Consider the following 17,373-nt stretch of genomic DNA (forward strand, 5'->3'; position numbering starts at 1 on the left):
CCATATACAGACCGCCTTCATATAGCTGGAACATTGCTGAGTGAGACGTTAGACAACAAATAAACAAACCTTCACCACAGAGTAAACCACACTCCTATATACACTCTTCAAAAATGGAAACGCACAGGTAGATTTTTAGGCCACCGGGTTGCGCTGAACTCAGTATCTCGTGTGACCACCCCGGGCAGCAATCACGGCTCTGTGTCTCCTCAGCACTAACTGGATAAATGTACGAATTCTCTCCTGTGCCATTCTGCTTGTAACGCGTTGGCCAGTTGTGGGAGTGTCTGCGGCGTTCTGACGTTGACGGACACGTCGATCGAGTTCATCCCGAAAGTGTTCGATTGAGTTGAGATCTGGAGATCTCGACGGCCAGGGCAAGGTGTTGATGTTGGCATTATGAAGGTAGTCTACCGTGGCACGAGCTGTGCGGTGGAGCGCTGTCCTGTTGAAACAGCTCCCTCTGGCGGTCAATGATTGGAAGAAGGTGAGGTTAAAGAATTTGATTCACGTAGCGATTTGCTGTCAAATTTTCCTGAACCAAAACCAAGTTAGATCTCGTAGTGTAGGATATGGCCCCCCACACCATGACACTACCGCCACAGAATTTGTCGAATTCATGTACACAATGTGGGGCAAAACGTTCATTTCCACGACGATAAACATGTCTTCCATCTCGCCGGTGAAGAAGAAATCGTGATTCATCGCTAAACCACACACGTCTCCAGTTTCTCAAATTCCAAGGCTGTAAGGTATGCCACAAACGCAAGCGTTGCTGTCGATGGATTCCAGCCTCGCAAAGATGGTTCCTGACAGTCTGGTCCGATATCCTCCTCAAACCAGGGATGTGACCTGCAGTCTCCCTAGCTGTGGCATTGCGATGATGTAGGTGGAACAGTCAAGTGGGGTATTCATGTTAAACTGCGGCATGGTATCTCAGTGTGCTAGCACTATAAATCGGCATCAGTCCGGACTAGTACAAGCAGCCACAAACACACATACACGTCGCTATATAAGTGCAATAATCTTGGACGCGACGTTAAACCCCATTTCACCTCACCTCACCTGATAGAATGTGGAAAGAAGGGTTTCCTTTTAATACATGAAAATCTAGTGATACAGAAAATGTCAGACATTTTGTAGTGATTTAATGAGATCTGCAGACATTCGGAGATTGCCTCAGATTATCTGTCAACGACTGATTTGGCTGAAGAATTTCATCACATATATAAAATACAACAAACTTGTGTATAATATTTATTACAAGTTATATGTACAATCTATTGTCTATTCAGGTGTTTTTATACAGGATTTTGTGCACCTATCAATAACATATATTTATATTCTGTCAATAAAATACTTCAATAACCGACAGATGTTCCAACATACGCTACATATGTTTCAGCTTCTCATCATATTCCACCTGTTCAACTGCATCTGTCACCAAGCAAAACAAAAACATCTCTTCTTCATCCAGAGGATTTGTAATTTGATTGGTCCATATTTTAGATTTGGAAGGTTTTCTTTTAGGAATGTTAATTCAAAATGTCAATGCCAGAGAATATCAGTCTTAAGAAAACGTACATTACAACAACTTTATGGATAACAACTTCTGGTTATATTTTCTTACGTACGTTTTCTTATTTACTCATCAACTTCTAGAATGCTGATGAGTGAGTGAGTGAGTGAGTTGGGTTTAACGCCGCTTTTAACAGTATTCCAGTTATATCACGGCGTGTCAGCTTAATGTGGGAGGAAAGCCCGAAGTGATGCAGGTCTCCGACGTTTACCACTTCGGTGAAACCCACGAGCACGGGTATGGTGCTGACAAACCTTGAAACATAATCAGGGTGAACCGGGATTCAAACCCACAATGATAGGTTTCTGGCGTGCCCAAGGGATGCAACTCTTCAACGCAAATTGCGGCACCTTAGACGACTGGGCCACCCGTGCCCAAGAATGCTGATGAAACAGTTAATAACCGTCTTGATTCTCTGCCAAAATGGCTAGATTTCATTCGGCGTAAAAGGTTAAATAGTGACACCAGGTGTTCGCAAAAAGGGTAAGCCTGTCCTGTTGTTATGATTCTGTTTGGATTCATGGAAGAAACACTGATTTACTGTTCCAGCATTAGAAATTGGCACTAGTCCTTTAGTTCTTGCCAAACTGCTCAATAGTTTAGGTATCTTAAGGACTAGAAATTGGCCATTATTACAGTTTTTTTCTATATGTTATCATAAGGAAAAGTGGGCTAAAACTGTTAGTTTCTAGCACTGTGTTCACATGGACATTGACATCTGGAGTTGAATGTATATTAAACAGAGCAGTTCATTGCATTGTTAGTGAACTTCAGGAGCAAACACAATAGTCCACTATAGATTGGAATGGTAACAGCAGCATCAATATCAATCTGGTAAAACAGCTACACCCCACTGTAAAACAACAACAGTTAGTATAAAGTCAACATGGAACCGACCATTACAAACATTTACATCAAACCAAATATGTGTAGCTGAGGATGAGAAGATACAGTGTTTAGCTTCTTGTATGAAACAGGGATGTGATGTAGTGATTGTGACAGGTTCTGCAGGCTGTAGAGGGATGAGAGTGATACTACCGCTAGCAGGAGTCTAACATAATGCTGGGGATATGACCAGACATACACTGTGAGTCAACTGATGACATTTGTATATATACACACTCGAACACTGAGACACTTATTAAACAGGGAAAGTTTGGATTTACTGACACAGTTTGAAAACAAGCATTCATAGAGTAAAGTGAATTGATCAAAAAGTGTAAGAAATGTAAAGAATTTGGATAGGTATTTGTTTGTTATTAACTGTTTAATTTGGAACAAGTAACATATTTAGCATGATAAGTGTTAACAAATTGTTTGAAAACTTGACAATGTGTTTCCCTGGTGTTCCAGTGCATTTTACAAGGAGGTAGATACAATATATTATATTCCTACTTACAAGCTATAAACAGTGATACATGGGCTATATACACAGAATATACAGGAAGCAAATTGTGACTTGGTAAGAGAAATGAGCAATTTAAAGACAAATTGTGACCAATGTATTCTTGTTGCCTAGACAGGACATATCTACAACTTCCAGCACATATAGACTGATCCATTGACATTGTGAAGCACAGTTGGCCAGATACGGCAAATAGCTTATATATGTTCGAAAGTTAGAAAGGATGTTGATGTGTAACAAATGTTTTATTTGGGATAACACTTTCTTTGTAAAGTACAGATTCTTGTACTTTTTGGGGTTGAGGTGCGATTAGGTGCAGTGTGGGTTCGAATCTCGGAAGGGACTCAATCCAAAAAAGTACAAGAATCTGTACTTTACTAAGAAAGTGTTATCCCAAATATACCAGTAACATTTGTTACATTTGACCACTTTCTAAATGGCATTGTGTGTTTGATGTTGATATGATTGGCAAATGTTTATCTTTGCAACAAAACATACCTTTATCCATGTGAGTTTTCAGTTTGACATCAAAAATAAAAGAGGTAGAAAAGTCAGAAGCACATAAACCTGCATCTTGCAATGTTACATTGAAAGTAGGTTACAGAGCAGTTCTCAAGTCTTCTTCAGCCTTGAGCATCACACTGAAAATATAACATAAAACAATTCCTCTCTATTGTAAAATATGGCTTTGAATGAAATTGAACGCACTGAGAAAGATAGAAACTATTCTTCTCCATCCTAAAGGTCCACACAGAACATGAACAAGAAAACCTTTGTTTTCCATTCTCACGTTTCACATCAAAATGACAGTAATAAGAATAAGGAAACGATTCTTTTTCATCATGAGTGAAAGAGCAACATAGAAAGCCATTCTTCATCCAAAAATATGACACGAAACTGAAGGTCCTAAGAAAGATAGTGAATCATTCCAATTCCAAAAGTTTTACTGTAAACATGAAGATAAAGGCACATCAGAACTCCATCAATCTTCATCCTTAAGTTTTACATTCCAAACTAAAGACCTTGCTGAAAAACAAAAGTCACTTCACATCGAAACAAGTGCTAAGAAAAATAACATTCTGATCCAATCTGAAGTTTTAAATGGATAGAAAGCATTTCTTCTGTTTCCATATTTCACATTGAAAATGTTTCATAGTGAAAATTAATAAATAAGGTAGGCTCACAAAGCCACTGTCAACCATCCTTTAGTTTCATGGTAATAATGAAAGCATTAAGAAAGCAAAAAAGAACGCATACTCTCCATCCCAAAAGTGGTAGGGATGTACGAAATCCATTCTTCTCTATCCTAAAGTTTCACATTGAAATGAAAATATGATTCTTACAAAATCATTCTCCTAAGGCTAAAAAGAAATAATAGTCTTGGTTCTCAGGCACCACCTGCATCATCATAAAGTCTGCCACACGCTTTGTTTTAATTTCCATTTTCCAAAAATAAAAAAATCCATATACTTAAAAACAATGTGATCCAATATAGCATGCAGTTACTTCCTTTTACCGCGCATCTTGTGTTATGGTCATGGCGGCAATAGGAGTTTGTATGTTTATGTAGGGAGGCCCTTTCCCAGGTTAGTGGTACAAAACTGTTTATTTGGTTACATGCTATTTTCAACAGGCAAAAAAAAACATCAAATACCCGCACCATATTTTCAAAAGTCATTGCCTGAGAACCAATTCTTTTATTTTCTTTAAGCCTATTATCCCAAACTAAAAATTCCACATCAAATTGAAATACATGAGATGTAAGAATAAACTTCTCCTTTTTACAAAAACAATGAAAACACCAGGACAGCAGGAGAACTGTTCTCTCCCACCCAAAAACAATGTAACACCACCAAAAGAGACAGACATGAACAGGGAGATGCTCTCCTATGTACAATGATACATGACATTAGCAAAGCAAATAGAACCCACTGATTATCCTGGGTCACTTTCTGTGTTTCTTCGGGTGCCGAAAACCCTGAAGAAGCACGAGAGGTCTGCCATAGCAGGCTTGAGACAGACATGAACAGGGAGATGCTCTCTGATGTACAATGATACATTACATTAGCAAAGCAAATAGAACCCACTGATTTTCCTGGGTCACTTTCTGTGTTTCTTCAGATGCCGAAAACCCTGAAGAAGCACAAGGGGTCTGCCATAGCAGGCTTGACCCTGTGAGTTGTTAACTTCTAGACATTTGAGATGAGGAACACATAATGTATCCTGAATCCGTCACCCTCACATCACTCATCTCCTGACCCCATGATGAAGAGGAGAAATAGTTGGGGAACGTTCTGACCTAAATCCAAGTCCTGGAGGATAGCAGGATAACTGAAAGTGGACTAGACCCCTTAACTCGTGTGTCCTGTTAACTCATCTGGATTAACATAGTTCCAAATGAAAGAAGAGTATGTAGCAAGCAGGCTTTCTGAACAAAACAGACCTCACTATATCTAAAGTCATATGGTTAAAAACCAACATCCTTGACTGTAAAGTAGGTCTTTTGAAATGGAAAAATTTGGTGGAAAAGGCTGATATACTATGGTTAAAATGACAATACTACCAATCTCTATAATATATATTTCAAGGCGTAAATGAGTTAAACACCAACCTGGATCATATTCCACACATAGTATTCTTGTAACACAAACTCTCCTGCGTCACTTATCACCCTTGAACTGGAGTGCTACATATAACAGCTACATGATTGATTGTTTGAGCAAATGACTTCCTTACATATTACTTAAAGATACCTGAAAGAAAACCCTTTCAATATCTCAGCGTAAATAATGACTTGTAGTTGTATGTTTGAGCTGAAGTGACTTCTCCAAGTGTACCCCTCTATCTGCAGGCTGTGTCAGTGATAACCTCTACAGTTTCACAGACAGAAATAAGGTTGCAACAAGACAACAATGAAATTGTCTTCTAGAAAAAGGGTAGTGGGAGGCACTATAGCTAGATTTTAATTTCAAATATATTACTTGAAACCGGGCTTGTCACTCAGGAACAAGCCATCTTGGATGTTACAGAAACAGGAGAGCGATAGTCACTGTTAATAAAATCAGCAGAGGCCAGATTGAATATTGGCAGGCTGGGATGAAAGTTTCATGATGGATTACTGAATAACTGCCATTATGATGACAGACTCTTTTTTCAGTTTCACATACAGTTTTCCGATAGTGTCGACTGAAAGGGTTTGATACAACATGGTGAGCATGGTTTTACGCCGCTTTTAGCAATATTCCAGCAATATCACGGCGGGGGACACCAGAAATGGGCTTCATACATTGTACCCATGTCGGGAATCGAACCCTGGTCTTCGGCATGACGAGCGAACGCTTTAACCACTAGGCTACCCGACCGATCTCTTACAGTTGGACAACTACAATACATATAAATAAGATGCTAACACTCTCTACAACTACAATACACATAAATAGCATGCTAACACTCTTGACAACTACAATACACATAAATAGCATGCTAACACTCTCGACAACTACAGTACATAACAATAACATGAGCACCATCTGGTGATGGTTGCAAGCCAGGAATATCACAGATGCAGCAAATAGGTCAGAGGCCTCCCCCCAACTAGGTACCTGGGAGGTCTTCCGAGTCACAGAATCCACAGAGCAAAGTAACAGGCACAGTGTGTAAGATTTGTCTTTGTCTAGACCAAGAAGCTTTGTGAAGATACACTGAGCAAATTCGTTTGAGGGACACAGTGATGCACAAATTTCACAGCGATCTTTTATAAGTGCAGGTCTTTGTACACTCCTCACTGAAGAACATGCACAACTGCACAATCAGGAAAACATGTTCAGGATTAATCAGATCTGGGCTAGGTCTGGAAGACGTTTGTGAGTAGGTACCCTCTGGGCTTGCCCTCAAACCCATGTCCTCCACATGATGCACTTTCAGCTGTTCTAGAAAATGGCTGTCCTGCAGGTCAGACAGAGGACTTGATGATGGGGGAGCTAGTCAGGGTTCCGAAAGGTCCCAGGGGATTTTTGATTTTGAGGTCGAGTTCGTCCTGCAACACTGCTGCTCTCTGCTGTAAGGAGTTGACCTGTGACCGCAGAGACCTGATGGTGTCCTCCAGCTCCTGCAACCACACATTAGGACGTGGACTACTTTCCAGTCTTTGAAAGGCATTTAGAAGTGATACACATAAGGAAGAGAATTTATGGATGTCAACTTCTTTATCATGAAGAACACAACATTTCGGAGTATATACTTACTCTTTCATCATGTGAATGATGTTGACATCAATAATTCTCTTACTTAATATGTAAATCTTTATCTTGTAATACCTGACATATGAAACAATTCTTGAATTATTTTTTATAAGCCTAACCATGCTGATTATGACTTGTGTAAGTTGGTTGCTTGGCTGGTTTGTTGTTTAACGCTGCACTCAGCAATATTTCAGCTATATGATGGCGGTCTGTAAATAATCGAGTCTGGACCCGACAATCCAGTGATTAATATCATGAGCATCGATCCATGCAATTGGGATTGATGACATGCATCAACCAAGTCAGCGAGTCTGACCACCCGATCCCGTTGGTCGCCTCTTACGACAAGCATAGTGTAAGTAAACAGTTGAGAGTAGCCTTGCCCGGAGAAGTGTTGAGTAACAGTCCAGGTTACCATGACCAACTATGGCAGGTTATAACTGAGAGTTGTCTTTCCTCTTAGCCAATCCTCCAGACAACTGTCCACACACAGCAGCCACTGTGGCCATCTGAGTGAGTGAGTTGGGTTTAATGTCACTTTTAACAGTATTCCAGTTATATCACAGCGTGTCAACTTAATGTGGGAGGAAAGCCCAAAGTGATGCAGTTCTCAGACGTTTACCACTTCGGTGAAACCCACGAGCATGAGTATGGTGCTGACAAACCTAGAAACATAATCGGGGCGAACCAGGATTCGAACCCACAATCATAGGTTTCTGGCGTGCCCAAGGGACACAACTCTGCACAGCAAATCGCGGCGTCTTAGACGACTGGGCCACCCGTGCCCCCCCTGTGGCCATCCGATACACATGTCTCAAAGACATGCGTGTGTTAGAGATGACCCATATTTTACCCAAAGGGTCATCCAAACTGGCAGCTTTACATGGCTGTACCTGTGGATGCTTGTATTTCTCACCTGTCTGACAACTGCTGGCATCAGACCCCGCATCCTCTCCTCGTTGCTCAGCTTCAGTTTTGTTATCTGAAATGAAACATGAAACACTTTGAAACCATGTAAGTAATTATTCATCTTACATGCACGTGTGCTTTCAAGAAATGTGTTAATAATTGCAATAATTGCCCTTATCATCTCCTACTTCTCTCATCTACTTACCATTTTTTACCACTTACTCTAAGGCTTAAGAAAATAAAAAAAAAACATAGTGCAGGAGGGCGGATGAAATAAACAGTTGTGTACCATCAACCTGGGAAAGGGCCTCCCTACAAAAACCAGCATACCAACTCCTATTGCCGCCATGACCATAACACGAGATGCACAGTAAAGCAGTGCACATGTAAAGGGAAGTAACTGTATGCTATATTGGATTGCATTGTTTTTTTAAGTATTAGGATTCTTTTATTTTTTAAAAATGGAACAAAAACGAAATGTGTGGTGGACTTAATGATGATGCGGGCGGTGCCTGAGAACCAAGACTATTATTTTTTTAGCCTAAGCTTACATCCCATTGCCTCACTCTGTGTACAACCAACCTGCATCCTTACTTGTCAGATCACCTCCCTCAATGCCCATTGCTGGACCCTTGCACAAAAACCCTTCTGTCCGTATTGCCCCACCTAATATGAAGCCAACACTAAAAAACACCAACCCCCACATCCTATCCCAACTGCCCAGCCACCCAACTAAATCCCTTCCTTCCTCCTCCTCACCCTACCATCTGTGCCCATGCAATCCTTCACATTCCATCTCCAACACACCGGCCCATCAGACACCCACTCCTTCATTCCCTCCCAACCATTCACCAACCCTCCACCTTCAATCCCTTCCTTCCTCCTCCTCACCCTACCATCTGTGCCCATGCAATCCTTCACATTCCATCTCCAACACACCGGCCCATCAGACACCCACTCCTTCATTCCCTCCCAACCATTCACCAACCCTCCACCTTCAATCCCTTCCTTCCTCCTCCTCACCCTACCATCTGTGCCCATGCAATCCTTCACATTCCATCTCCAACACACCGGCCCATCAGACACCCACTCCTTCATTCCCTCCCAACCATTCACCAACCCTCCACCTTCAATCCCTTCCTTCCTCCTCCTCACCCTACCATCTGTGCCCATGCAATCCTTCACATTCCATCTCCAACACACCGGCCCATCAGACAACCAGTCTTTCATTCCCTCCCAACCATTCACAAACCCTCCACCTTCAATCCCTATCAGCCCACTCCTAGTCCCCACCAACATCTAAATCATACCCTACCCGTGAAGATCCGGGTAGAATAGGTCTTCAGCAACCCATGCTTGCTGTAAAAGGCGACTATGCTTGTCGTAAGAGGCGACTAACGGGATCGGATGGTCAGGCTCGCTGACTTGGTTGAAGCATGTCATCGATCCCAATTGCATGGATCAACTCATGATAACAATCACTGGATTGTCTGGTCTAGACTCGATTATTTACAGACCACTTTCATATAGCTGGAATATTGCTGAGTGCAGCGTTGAACAACAAACCAACATCATACCACGTCAGCTTCTTGTTCATCCATCCCCACCTTCTCTGTTCACCCTCACCTTTTCTTCTTGATCTGCCTCCAACCTCTGCAACTGTCTCTCCATATTTCGACACTTATTTCGTTGTGAATCCAATTCCTTTTGCAGAGCCTGAAAGAAAATAATTATTTTTCAAATTTTTGAAATCTGCAAACTTTCAGCTTGGTTGATACATGTCATCGTATCCCAGTTGCGTTGATCAATGCTCATGATGTCGATCACTGGATTATCTGGTCCAGACTAGATTATTTACAGACCGCCATCATATAGCTGGAATATTGTTGAGTGCGGTGTTAAACAACAAACAAACAAATTATTCCATACATGCAACTGCAGACAGTTCTAGTTCACATACTCTTTGTTGTACATATAGTGGGCCAACTCACAGTGACGTTGGTGGCGTACTGTTTCTTCATGGCCTTCTTGTCCTGCTCGTGCTGGGCTGCTAACTCTGTCATCCGCAGGTCACACTGCTGCCGAATCCTGAAACAAAGAGTATGTATAATTTCAACAAGAGTCATCAGAAAGATGACATATCCCCCCGGCAGCTGTCTGTAAAGTAACCACAAGTAAATGTGCAATTCTATATGTAATGTGTCAAGAGTTGAATGTTCTTGAAGAAGCATACATTGTTTACCCACAAAAGATCCACCATGGTCGCATCCATATGAAATGGTAAGTAAAACCAGTGTGTTTCTGTGGGTTTTTTTATGCAAACTAGATGATGCTGCGCAAAGTTTTGTGGAGCACTATCACACAGTTTCTCAGTTCTGTTCAAGAAATGAACCCCATCCCAAATTGAACCTAGGTCGAATTTGCTTTTCTGTGGAGACTGAAAACAGAAAAAAAATTAAATGCTATAATAGCAAAAGGCACCAGTTCAGTATGTAGTTTAATCCTATGAAAAGTAACATGGAGTTCTGCTTCGGAAACTAACATCACTCACAAATTGATCCTATGTCCAACATGTTTAAATGAAAATTCACAGAGCCTAAGTCCATCTTGTTGCCATGGAAACATAAAAAATAAAAGTTTCTAAAATTTCTAAATAGCAAAAGGCACCAGTTCAGCATGTACCTGACAGACCTGAAAAGTTTCATGAAAAAATATTGAACGGTTTATGAGTTATGCTCCGGAAACGAACCCTACCCTCACAGAACCTAAGTCCATCTTGTTGCCATGGAAACGTAAAAAATAAAAATTTCTAAAATTTCTAAATAGCAAAAGGCACAACTTCACCACTTAAGTGATATAAATGCAAAGATTGATGAAGAAATATTTAACGGTTTTCGAGTTCTGCTCCGGAAACGATTCAGACAGATGTATGGATGGACATGCCCATAGTTATATCCCCCCGCATTATATGCCGGGGGGATCAAAATGAAAAAATAAGGCTAAAAAGAATGATAGTCTTGGTTCTGAGGCACTAACCACATCATCATAAAGTTCACTGCACGTTTCGTTTTTGTTTCCATTTTCCATTTTTTTTGTGTGAATTGTGTTAAAGTACATTTTTACATTTTTTGGAAAATGGCAATAAAAACAAAACATGCGGCAGACTTTATGATGATGCAAGTGGTGCCTGAGAACCAAGACTATTAATTTTTTTAGCCTAATCTCTTTCCAAAAAAGCTAAGTGTTTATAAAAAGAAAGAAATCCTACACTGAACATGTGGATGTTCTGAAAAATAGTGTATGATGGTTCCACAAAGCATTGTTTGGCTTAAAGTGCTAAAAAATATGATTTAAACTGGAATCCAAGGTCACAACCAACCTCCCTCCCCCAGAATATGAAATGGGGAGTACCATAAGAGATAGCATGTTTGAAAAAAGTGCATTATCTTTGATCAGCTGGGTTACAGTACCTTTTGATTTCTTCTCGGAGTTGATTAGTTGCTGCCTGAAGATCAGCCACCACCTGCAACAAACAGATCTTCACATGTACTTCACAAGATATGTGTCTCAGAGTACCACCTGCAACAATCAGATCTTCACATGTACTTCACAAGATATGTGTCTCAGAGTACCACCTGCAACAATCAGATCTTCACATGTACTTCACAAGATATGTGTCTCAGAGGACCACCTGCAACAAACAGATCTTCACATGTACTTCACAAGATATGTGTCTCAGAGTTCCACCTGCAACAATCAGATCTTCACATGTACTTCACAAAATATGTGTCTCAGAGTACCACCTGCAACAATCAGATCTTCACATGTACTTCACAAGATATGTGTCTCAGAGTACCACCTGCAACAATCAGATCTTCACATGTACTTCACAAGATATGTGTCTCAGACGTCTCAACCAATGTCCATGCTCATTGGTCCTGTAAAATGATACCAAGTTAAAACTTCAACAGAGCCTCCCTGCCTCGTCATCACCTCATTCAAGCAGGACATATTTCCATCATTCTAGTTTTGTCTTCTAATCACAATTTTCGAATTTCCATCATTCTAGTTTTGTCTTCTAATCACAATTTTTGATTTCATAAAACTGATGAGATGGTTATACAGTTTCTTAGCTTTCTAATTACATGGCAACCATATTGAAAACTCTGAGTCGAAGCTCTTGAACAAATCCAGGTGTCATCATTGATTGGACAGTTTCTGCTTCATTGCTCCAGGGTTTCGGAGGAGATTATGTTGATGACAAACAAAACACATTGTCATGGTCTTTTACTCAGTGCTAACATAGCTTCCCTGTCCATTCTAGATATGTAGTAAAATGCATTTACATGTAGGATAGTATGGACAAATCTGTACCGTCTGAGTGAAGGATAACCCAGTGAACAATATACAAATAATTACTCTTAATGAGGTCAATATGCGAAGACAAGGACCTGAGGACCCGACCCCTGAGGTAGTCGACCGTTGAAGGGGATGGGTCCAGTGGTCCTTGTTTTCGCATATTGACCTCATTTAGAGTAATCATTTGTTTTGTAATACCGAAATTCACTTTAAAGTTTATGAAGTCTTTAAACCGTCCTCTGTTTCATTACAGTAACTTAGCCGTGAACTGTGAAGTGTTCGTACCAGACGCCATCTTGTTTTCCAGCAGACGAGTCAATATTCAGGTCAATACTGATCATGTGACGAGTCAATATTTGAGGTCAGTGTCAGTCACATGATTTCGGAGTCTACATCAAAACGTATTGTTTCGCCATGTGGTATGGATTAACCAATGGAATTGTAAGATTCTTAATAAAGGCATAACAAAAAGAAGTGTTACCTCTGTGGACTTCTGCCCTCGGTCAGCGTACTCCCTCTCAATGTCCTTCAGACGCTGATTTGTCTGCAGGACCATAAAACAACAGATTAGTTATACCACAACACTGAACTGGGGCGGTCGGGTAGCCTCGTGGTTAAAGCATTTGCTCGTCACGCCGAAGACCCGGGTTTGATTCCCGACAAGGGTAAAATGTGTGAAGCCCATTTCTGGTGTCCCCCGCTGTGATATTGCTGGAATATTGCTAAAAGCGGCGTAAAACCATACTCACTCACTCACTCACAACACTGAACTACAGAGCATAGAGGGAAGGCTGTCTACCCGTAATACAGTTGTGTTGTCCCTATGAACAGGTGACATCTAGCAGAAGCACAAAGACAGTTTAAGAATTGCTAGGACTATGACACACTGCTGAGAGGAAGCACTGAAGTAGCCTGATAATACCCGTCCCTACCTTCTCAAGCATGGTCTCCATCTCAGAGCTGTGGAGTTTCTGAAGCTCAAGCCGCTGCTGTTCCATGTCACTCCGCATCCGACCCATCTGTAAAACATTGGTGAGACATGGTGAACACGATACAGATCAAACATGCACATACGTACACCTTCACAAACCAAAACCTCCACTGAAGCAGCAACAAGTAAACAGTATTATCACTATCCCCGCCATGGGGCACATTTGACTTTTGTTTGTTCATATACATGTAGTTGTGAATATTAACGAGAAAAAAGAGTCCTATAAAGCCTATAAAGAGATAGGCACTAGGGTCACTTTATGTCATCAGAAAATAGGATTAAATGTGAAATTAATGCACACAAAAGGCCCCTTCTCTGGAAAAAGTAGTACATGGCACCAATTCTTGACCTCATTCTTGATAAGTATAATCGAACATCAGTAGCTTCTGAGAAAACTTGTTCCCATTGCAGACACTGTGCACTTTGTAAAGTAACATGAAAAGGGCCATAACTGTGTATGATTAAAATCTAAAAACATGTAGCAAGGGAAGTGAAGCTGGAAAAAATATTTTTTTTACGGCACCAATTTTCAAACTCAGTCTTGACAAGTATCCCTTAGATAAGCATACAAACTTCAGTAGTTTCTGTGAAAACTTGCATCCATTTCACACAGTATGTGATAAGTTGAAAAGCATGGAGCAAGGGCCATAACTCTGTGCCCCTACTAAGTTCTGTCTCATGATCTCTCTGTATATTGTGCTTCACCTCATCTCCACCCCCTCAAGAACACACATCCAATCTCATCAATAACCTAGCCCCATAAACACAAACCTTACCCCAACCCTAAACACACACACCTACCCTGCCCAATGAAACACTCCCAAAGCCTTGCCCCTACTCACTCCTGTCTCATAATCTCTCTGTATAGTGTACTCCTCTTCTCCTCCATTCCCTCCAGAAGACACACCTAACTAAACCCTTGCACCAAAAACACAAACATAACTCCACCCCTACCCATACACACCCCTACCCTGCTCACCTCTGCCTCATGGTCTCTCAGCATCTTCTGCTTCTCCTCCTCTCGGAGAAGCCCCAGTTCCACCAGCTGCTGCTTCCGGAGCTGGTTTGACTGCACAAGCTCCTCTCGCAACTCTCGCACTTGGCTCTCAAACTCTGTCAAGTTCTGCAAACAAAAGCATTCATTAAAACATTAAAACTACTGGAAAGACATGTCTCAACACTGCAGGAGATCATCTTCCCCAAGCAAGGGAGTTAACTGACTTTAAAAGTCCAGTTTCCACCCTTGCCGAACTTGGCTGGAGTTATGGAGTTATATTTTGGCTGGACTATCGAGTCTATACATCAAAATTGCGTAACGAAATAGATATTCAGTTCGTAACTGCCTAGCAGATTTCAGTCGATTGCAGGTTTTGCAAAACATGTGCACCACCAACTCGGCATTAACAGATATTTTCCAAATCTCTTCATGTTCTTTAATCAAGGGGGATTTGATGCCCTTCGCGATATAGATCTTGATTATCGACCAGATCATCGTTTTGTTTCAAGCAAATGCAAGTGATATGAGAGGTGGAATCTGATTGGTCAATAGGAGGGACATAGAAGAGACATAATTCATAATAGCCATTGGTGGCACTACCATCGAGCCCAGAAATTCCAGACTAGTTCAGCAAGGGTGGAAACTGGACTTTTATAGTCAGTTAACTCCCTTGTCTCGTGAAGATGCCAGGACATATGAAGAAGTGAAAGAAGATATTAAAGTTCTATATTAAAACAATTGATACCTTTGTGTCTTTGTCGCCCCTCTCCCTCGACCGAGCCTCCAATGACCTCAACTCAACTCTGTGACCTTCCTTGAGTGTCTCCACAGCCTTCTCATGTTCTGACAAGATATACTCCTTCTGAAGGTGAAGGTCATGCAACATCTGCGACCTCTCATGTTCAAACGATATCTTCATTTCTGTTATCTGCAAGTATTGTTATTTAGATAAGCGTATGAATAAAATGCCTTTAAGAAAGTGCTCAAATGAAACATGTCATATTTGTGATTGAAGTTTCTTAGTAAAGTACAAATTCTAGTACTTTTTGGATTCGAGTCCCAATTATAACATACCCGGTGTGTTACGTCAGTATAATTCTATTTCAAAAGAAGTCATTCATGATGTAAACAATGCCAATAGTACTTTTTATTTTTATTATTTGTTTTAAAACGATTTTACTTTTTTACTTTTTACAGTTTAAATTGTAAATAATTCAGTTATTGACAACTACTGTTCAAGGCTCATTGTCCTTGACCTTGACCTTGACCTACCTCCCTGTTGAACTTGACCCTCTCCTGCTCCAGCTGCTTGCTGAGTTCCTTGTTCTGCTTCTCCCGGGAATGTTTCGACTTGTTGAGGTCCGACTCCACCTGGGTCATCTACAACCACCACGACTGTCATGATCACTGGACACATACAAGCACCAGTGGTTCACTAAGAGTAATTCTGTCTGGAGCTGGTAATACTGGCAATCATTAAGTCAGTATGGTTCAGTTCAGATATAAACGTAACTAACGAGCGAAAGATGTCACTTCTGTAGTTGATGTTAGTACACAATAAAAGTTCATTGTTTTTAAACATGTGATCTCTTCACAGGTGAGTAATAAATAGTCTTTCTACTAGGGCTGGGACGTGTCCAAATTTGCTACCCGGGTACCTGACCCCCTGTTACCCGACCCTACCCAGGTACCCACTGCAGGTCTCAAGAGTTGGGAACAAAATGTCTGATTGGGAATTATTTTACCACAGCCCTGGACAAAACTATTTAGATATATGTATCAAACGATCAGATCATGCGTACATGGAAATTGACTGAAGCTTTATCTCTACTCACACATATACAAGTCAAAGGATTGTGTTCATCGTCAGGAAGAAATGTGAATTAGCGACTTGAAGTGTAACCACTGAGCTATAGTGAGTTGTTGTCATTAAACAATATATCACGTGACTAACCATGTCCTGTAGTCCTGTGGGTACCCGGATCCTACTCAGGAACCACCCGGCCCGAGTACCCGAGTTACCCGTCCCAGGCCTACTTCCTATACACTCCCTCCTTCTTCTCATCCAGCACTCAACAATTCAGTCCTCTTTTACAACAAACACAGTGATCAATTCTAACTTGTAAAGAGCACAGCTCAGTAACTTGTGGAACTGGAAATATTGCTACGCAGAACACAGATCTCCTGAAAGTTTCATAAGGAGACAACCATAAAGAGAATGGCAGATACAACACCAGCTACTTGAGGACATTCAGTGTATGGTATTATGACGCACAAATGAATCAGGTCTGCACCATGTGTCTGTCCCGGCAAACCCGCAGCACTATGAAGGGCTATAGCCATCACAAAATAACAGCCATGTTGTATTGTCACCGAGTGACAGGTCCGACCTACTTGCTGCTTCATCTCCTCGTAAACCCGGTTCTGGTTCTTCTCCACCTCGGCCTTGAACTCCTCCAGAGCCCGTTCTGCTGACAAGGCCTGGTTCTGGTTCTGCTCTTGCAGTCTGTGAATCGTGAGGTCCTTCTCTCTGTAATCACAACAAACTCCACAAAATCTCCATAATAAATAAGAATAAACGTGAATTGGATAAACATAAGATCTCTGACAGCTTTTAGGGATAAAAAAATTATTCCTCTATGGTTTTCTTATTAAATCTTCAATAGAAAAGACAACAATCCTCTTGTCAGTTCAATGAATTATTACTTGTCTACAAAGACAAACTTGCCATTAACGGAAGAAATTCTGAATAACGGCCTTCAGTACTTGTTAGTTTGTTAACAAACAAATCCAAAGTAGGTGGCCGGTAAAGAAACAAAATAACTTTTATCTTCCAGATTAGTACTGTTACTAATGATGTTTCAGATGTCAAAATACCAAAAGAGTATTAAA

The 17,373-nt window shown here is 41.0% G+C and overlaps 1 protein-coding gene across 3 annotated transcripts in view; it reads right to left on the reverse strand.

Annotated features, from left to right (window-relative positions):
- Nucleotides 1–3,284: 3,284 nt before the first annotated feature.
- The window catches only part of LOC139467864 (centrosomal protein of 112 kDa-like), a 50,188-nt gene continuing 36,099 nt past the window's right edge, over nucleotides 3,285–17,373 (reverse strand). For all 3 annotated transcript variants that reach the window (XM_071249374.1, XM_071249375.1, XM_071249373.1), the window contains 11 exons: nucleotides 16,876–17,011; nucleotides 15,754–15,861; nucleotides 15,227–15,409; nucleotides 14,464–14,607; nucleotides 13,426–13,512; nucleotides 12,975–13,037; nucleotides 11,605–11,657; nucleotides 10,126–10,222; nucleotides 9,761–9,850; nucleotides 8,142–8,207; nucleotides 3,285–7,092 (listed from right to left, as the gene is read on the reverse strand). In XM_071249374.1, coding sequence (XP_071105475.1) covers nucleotides 6,937–7,092; nucleotides 8,142–8,207; nucleotides 9,761–9,850; nucleotides 10,126–10,222; nucleotides 11,605–11,657; nucleotides 12,975–13,037; nucleotides 13,426–13,512; nucleotides 14,464–14,607; nucleotides 15,227–15,409; nucleotides 15,754–15,861; nucleotides 16,876–17,011 — 1,183 coding nt within the window. In that variant the 3' untranslated portion in view covers nucleotides 3,285–6,936. The remainder of the gene's footprint in view (nucleotides 7,093–8,141; nucleotides 8,208–9,760; nucleotides 9,851–10,125; nucleotides 10,223–11,604; nucleotides 11,658–12,974; nucleotides 13,038–13,425; nucleotides 13,513–14,463; nucleotides 14,608–15,226; nucleotides 15,410–15,753; nucleotides 15,862–16,875; nucleotides 17,012–17,373) is intronic.

The sequence above is a fragment of the Haliotis cracherodii genome, unplaced genomic scaffold (genome assembly GCF_022045235.1).
Source record: "Haliotis cracherodii isolate W230 unplaced genomic scaffold, xgHalCrac1.p SCAF_2, whole genome shotgun sequence".
Taxonomy (NCBI): Eukaryota; Metazoa; Mollusca; class Gastropoda; order Lepetellida; family Haliotidae; genus Haliotis; species Haliotis cracherodii.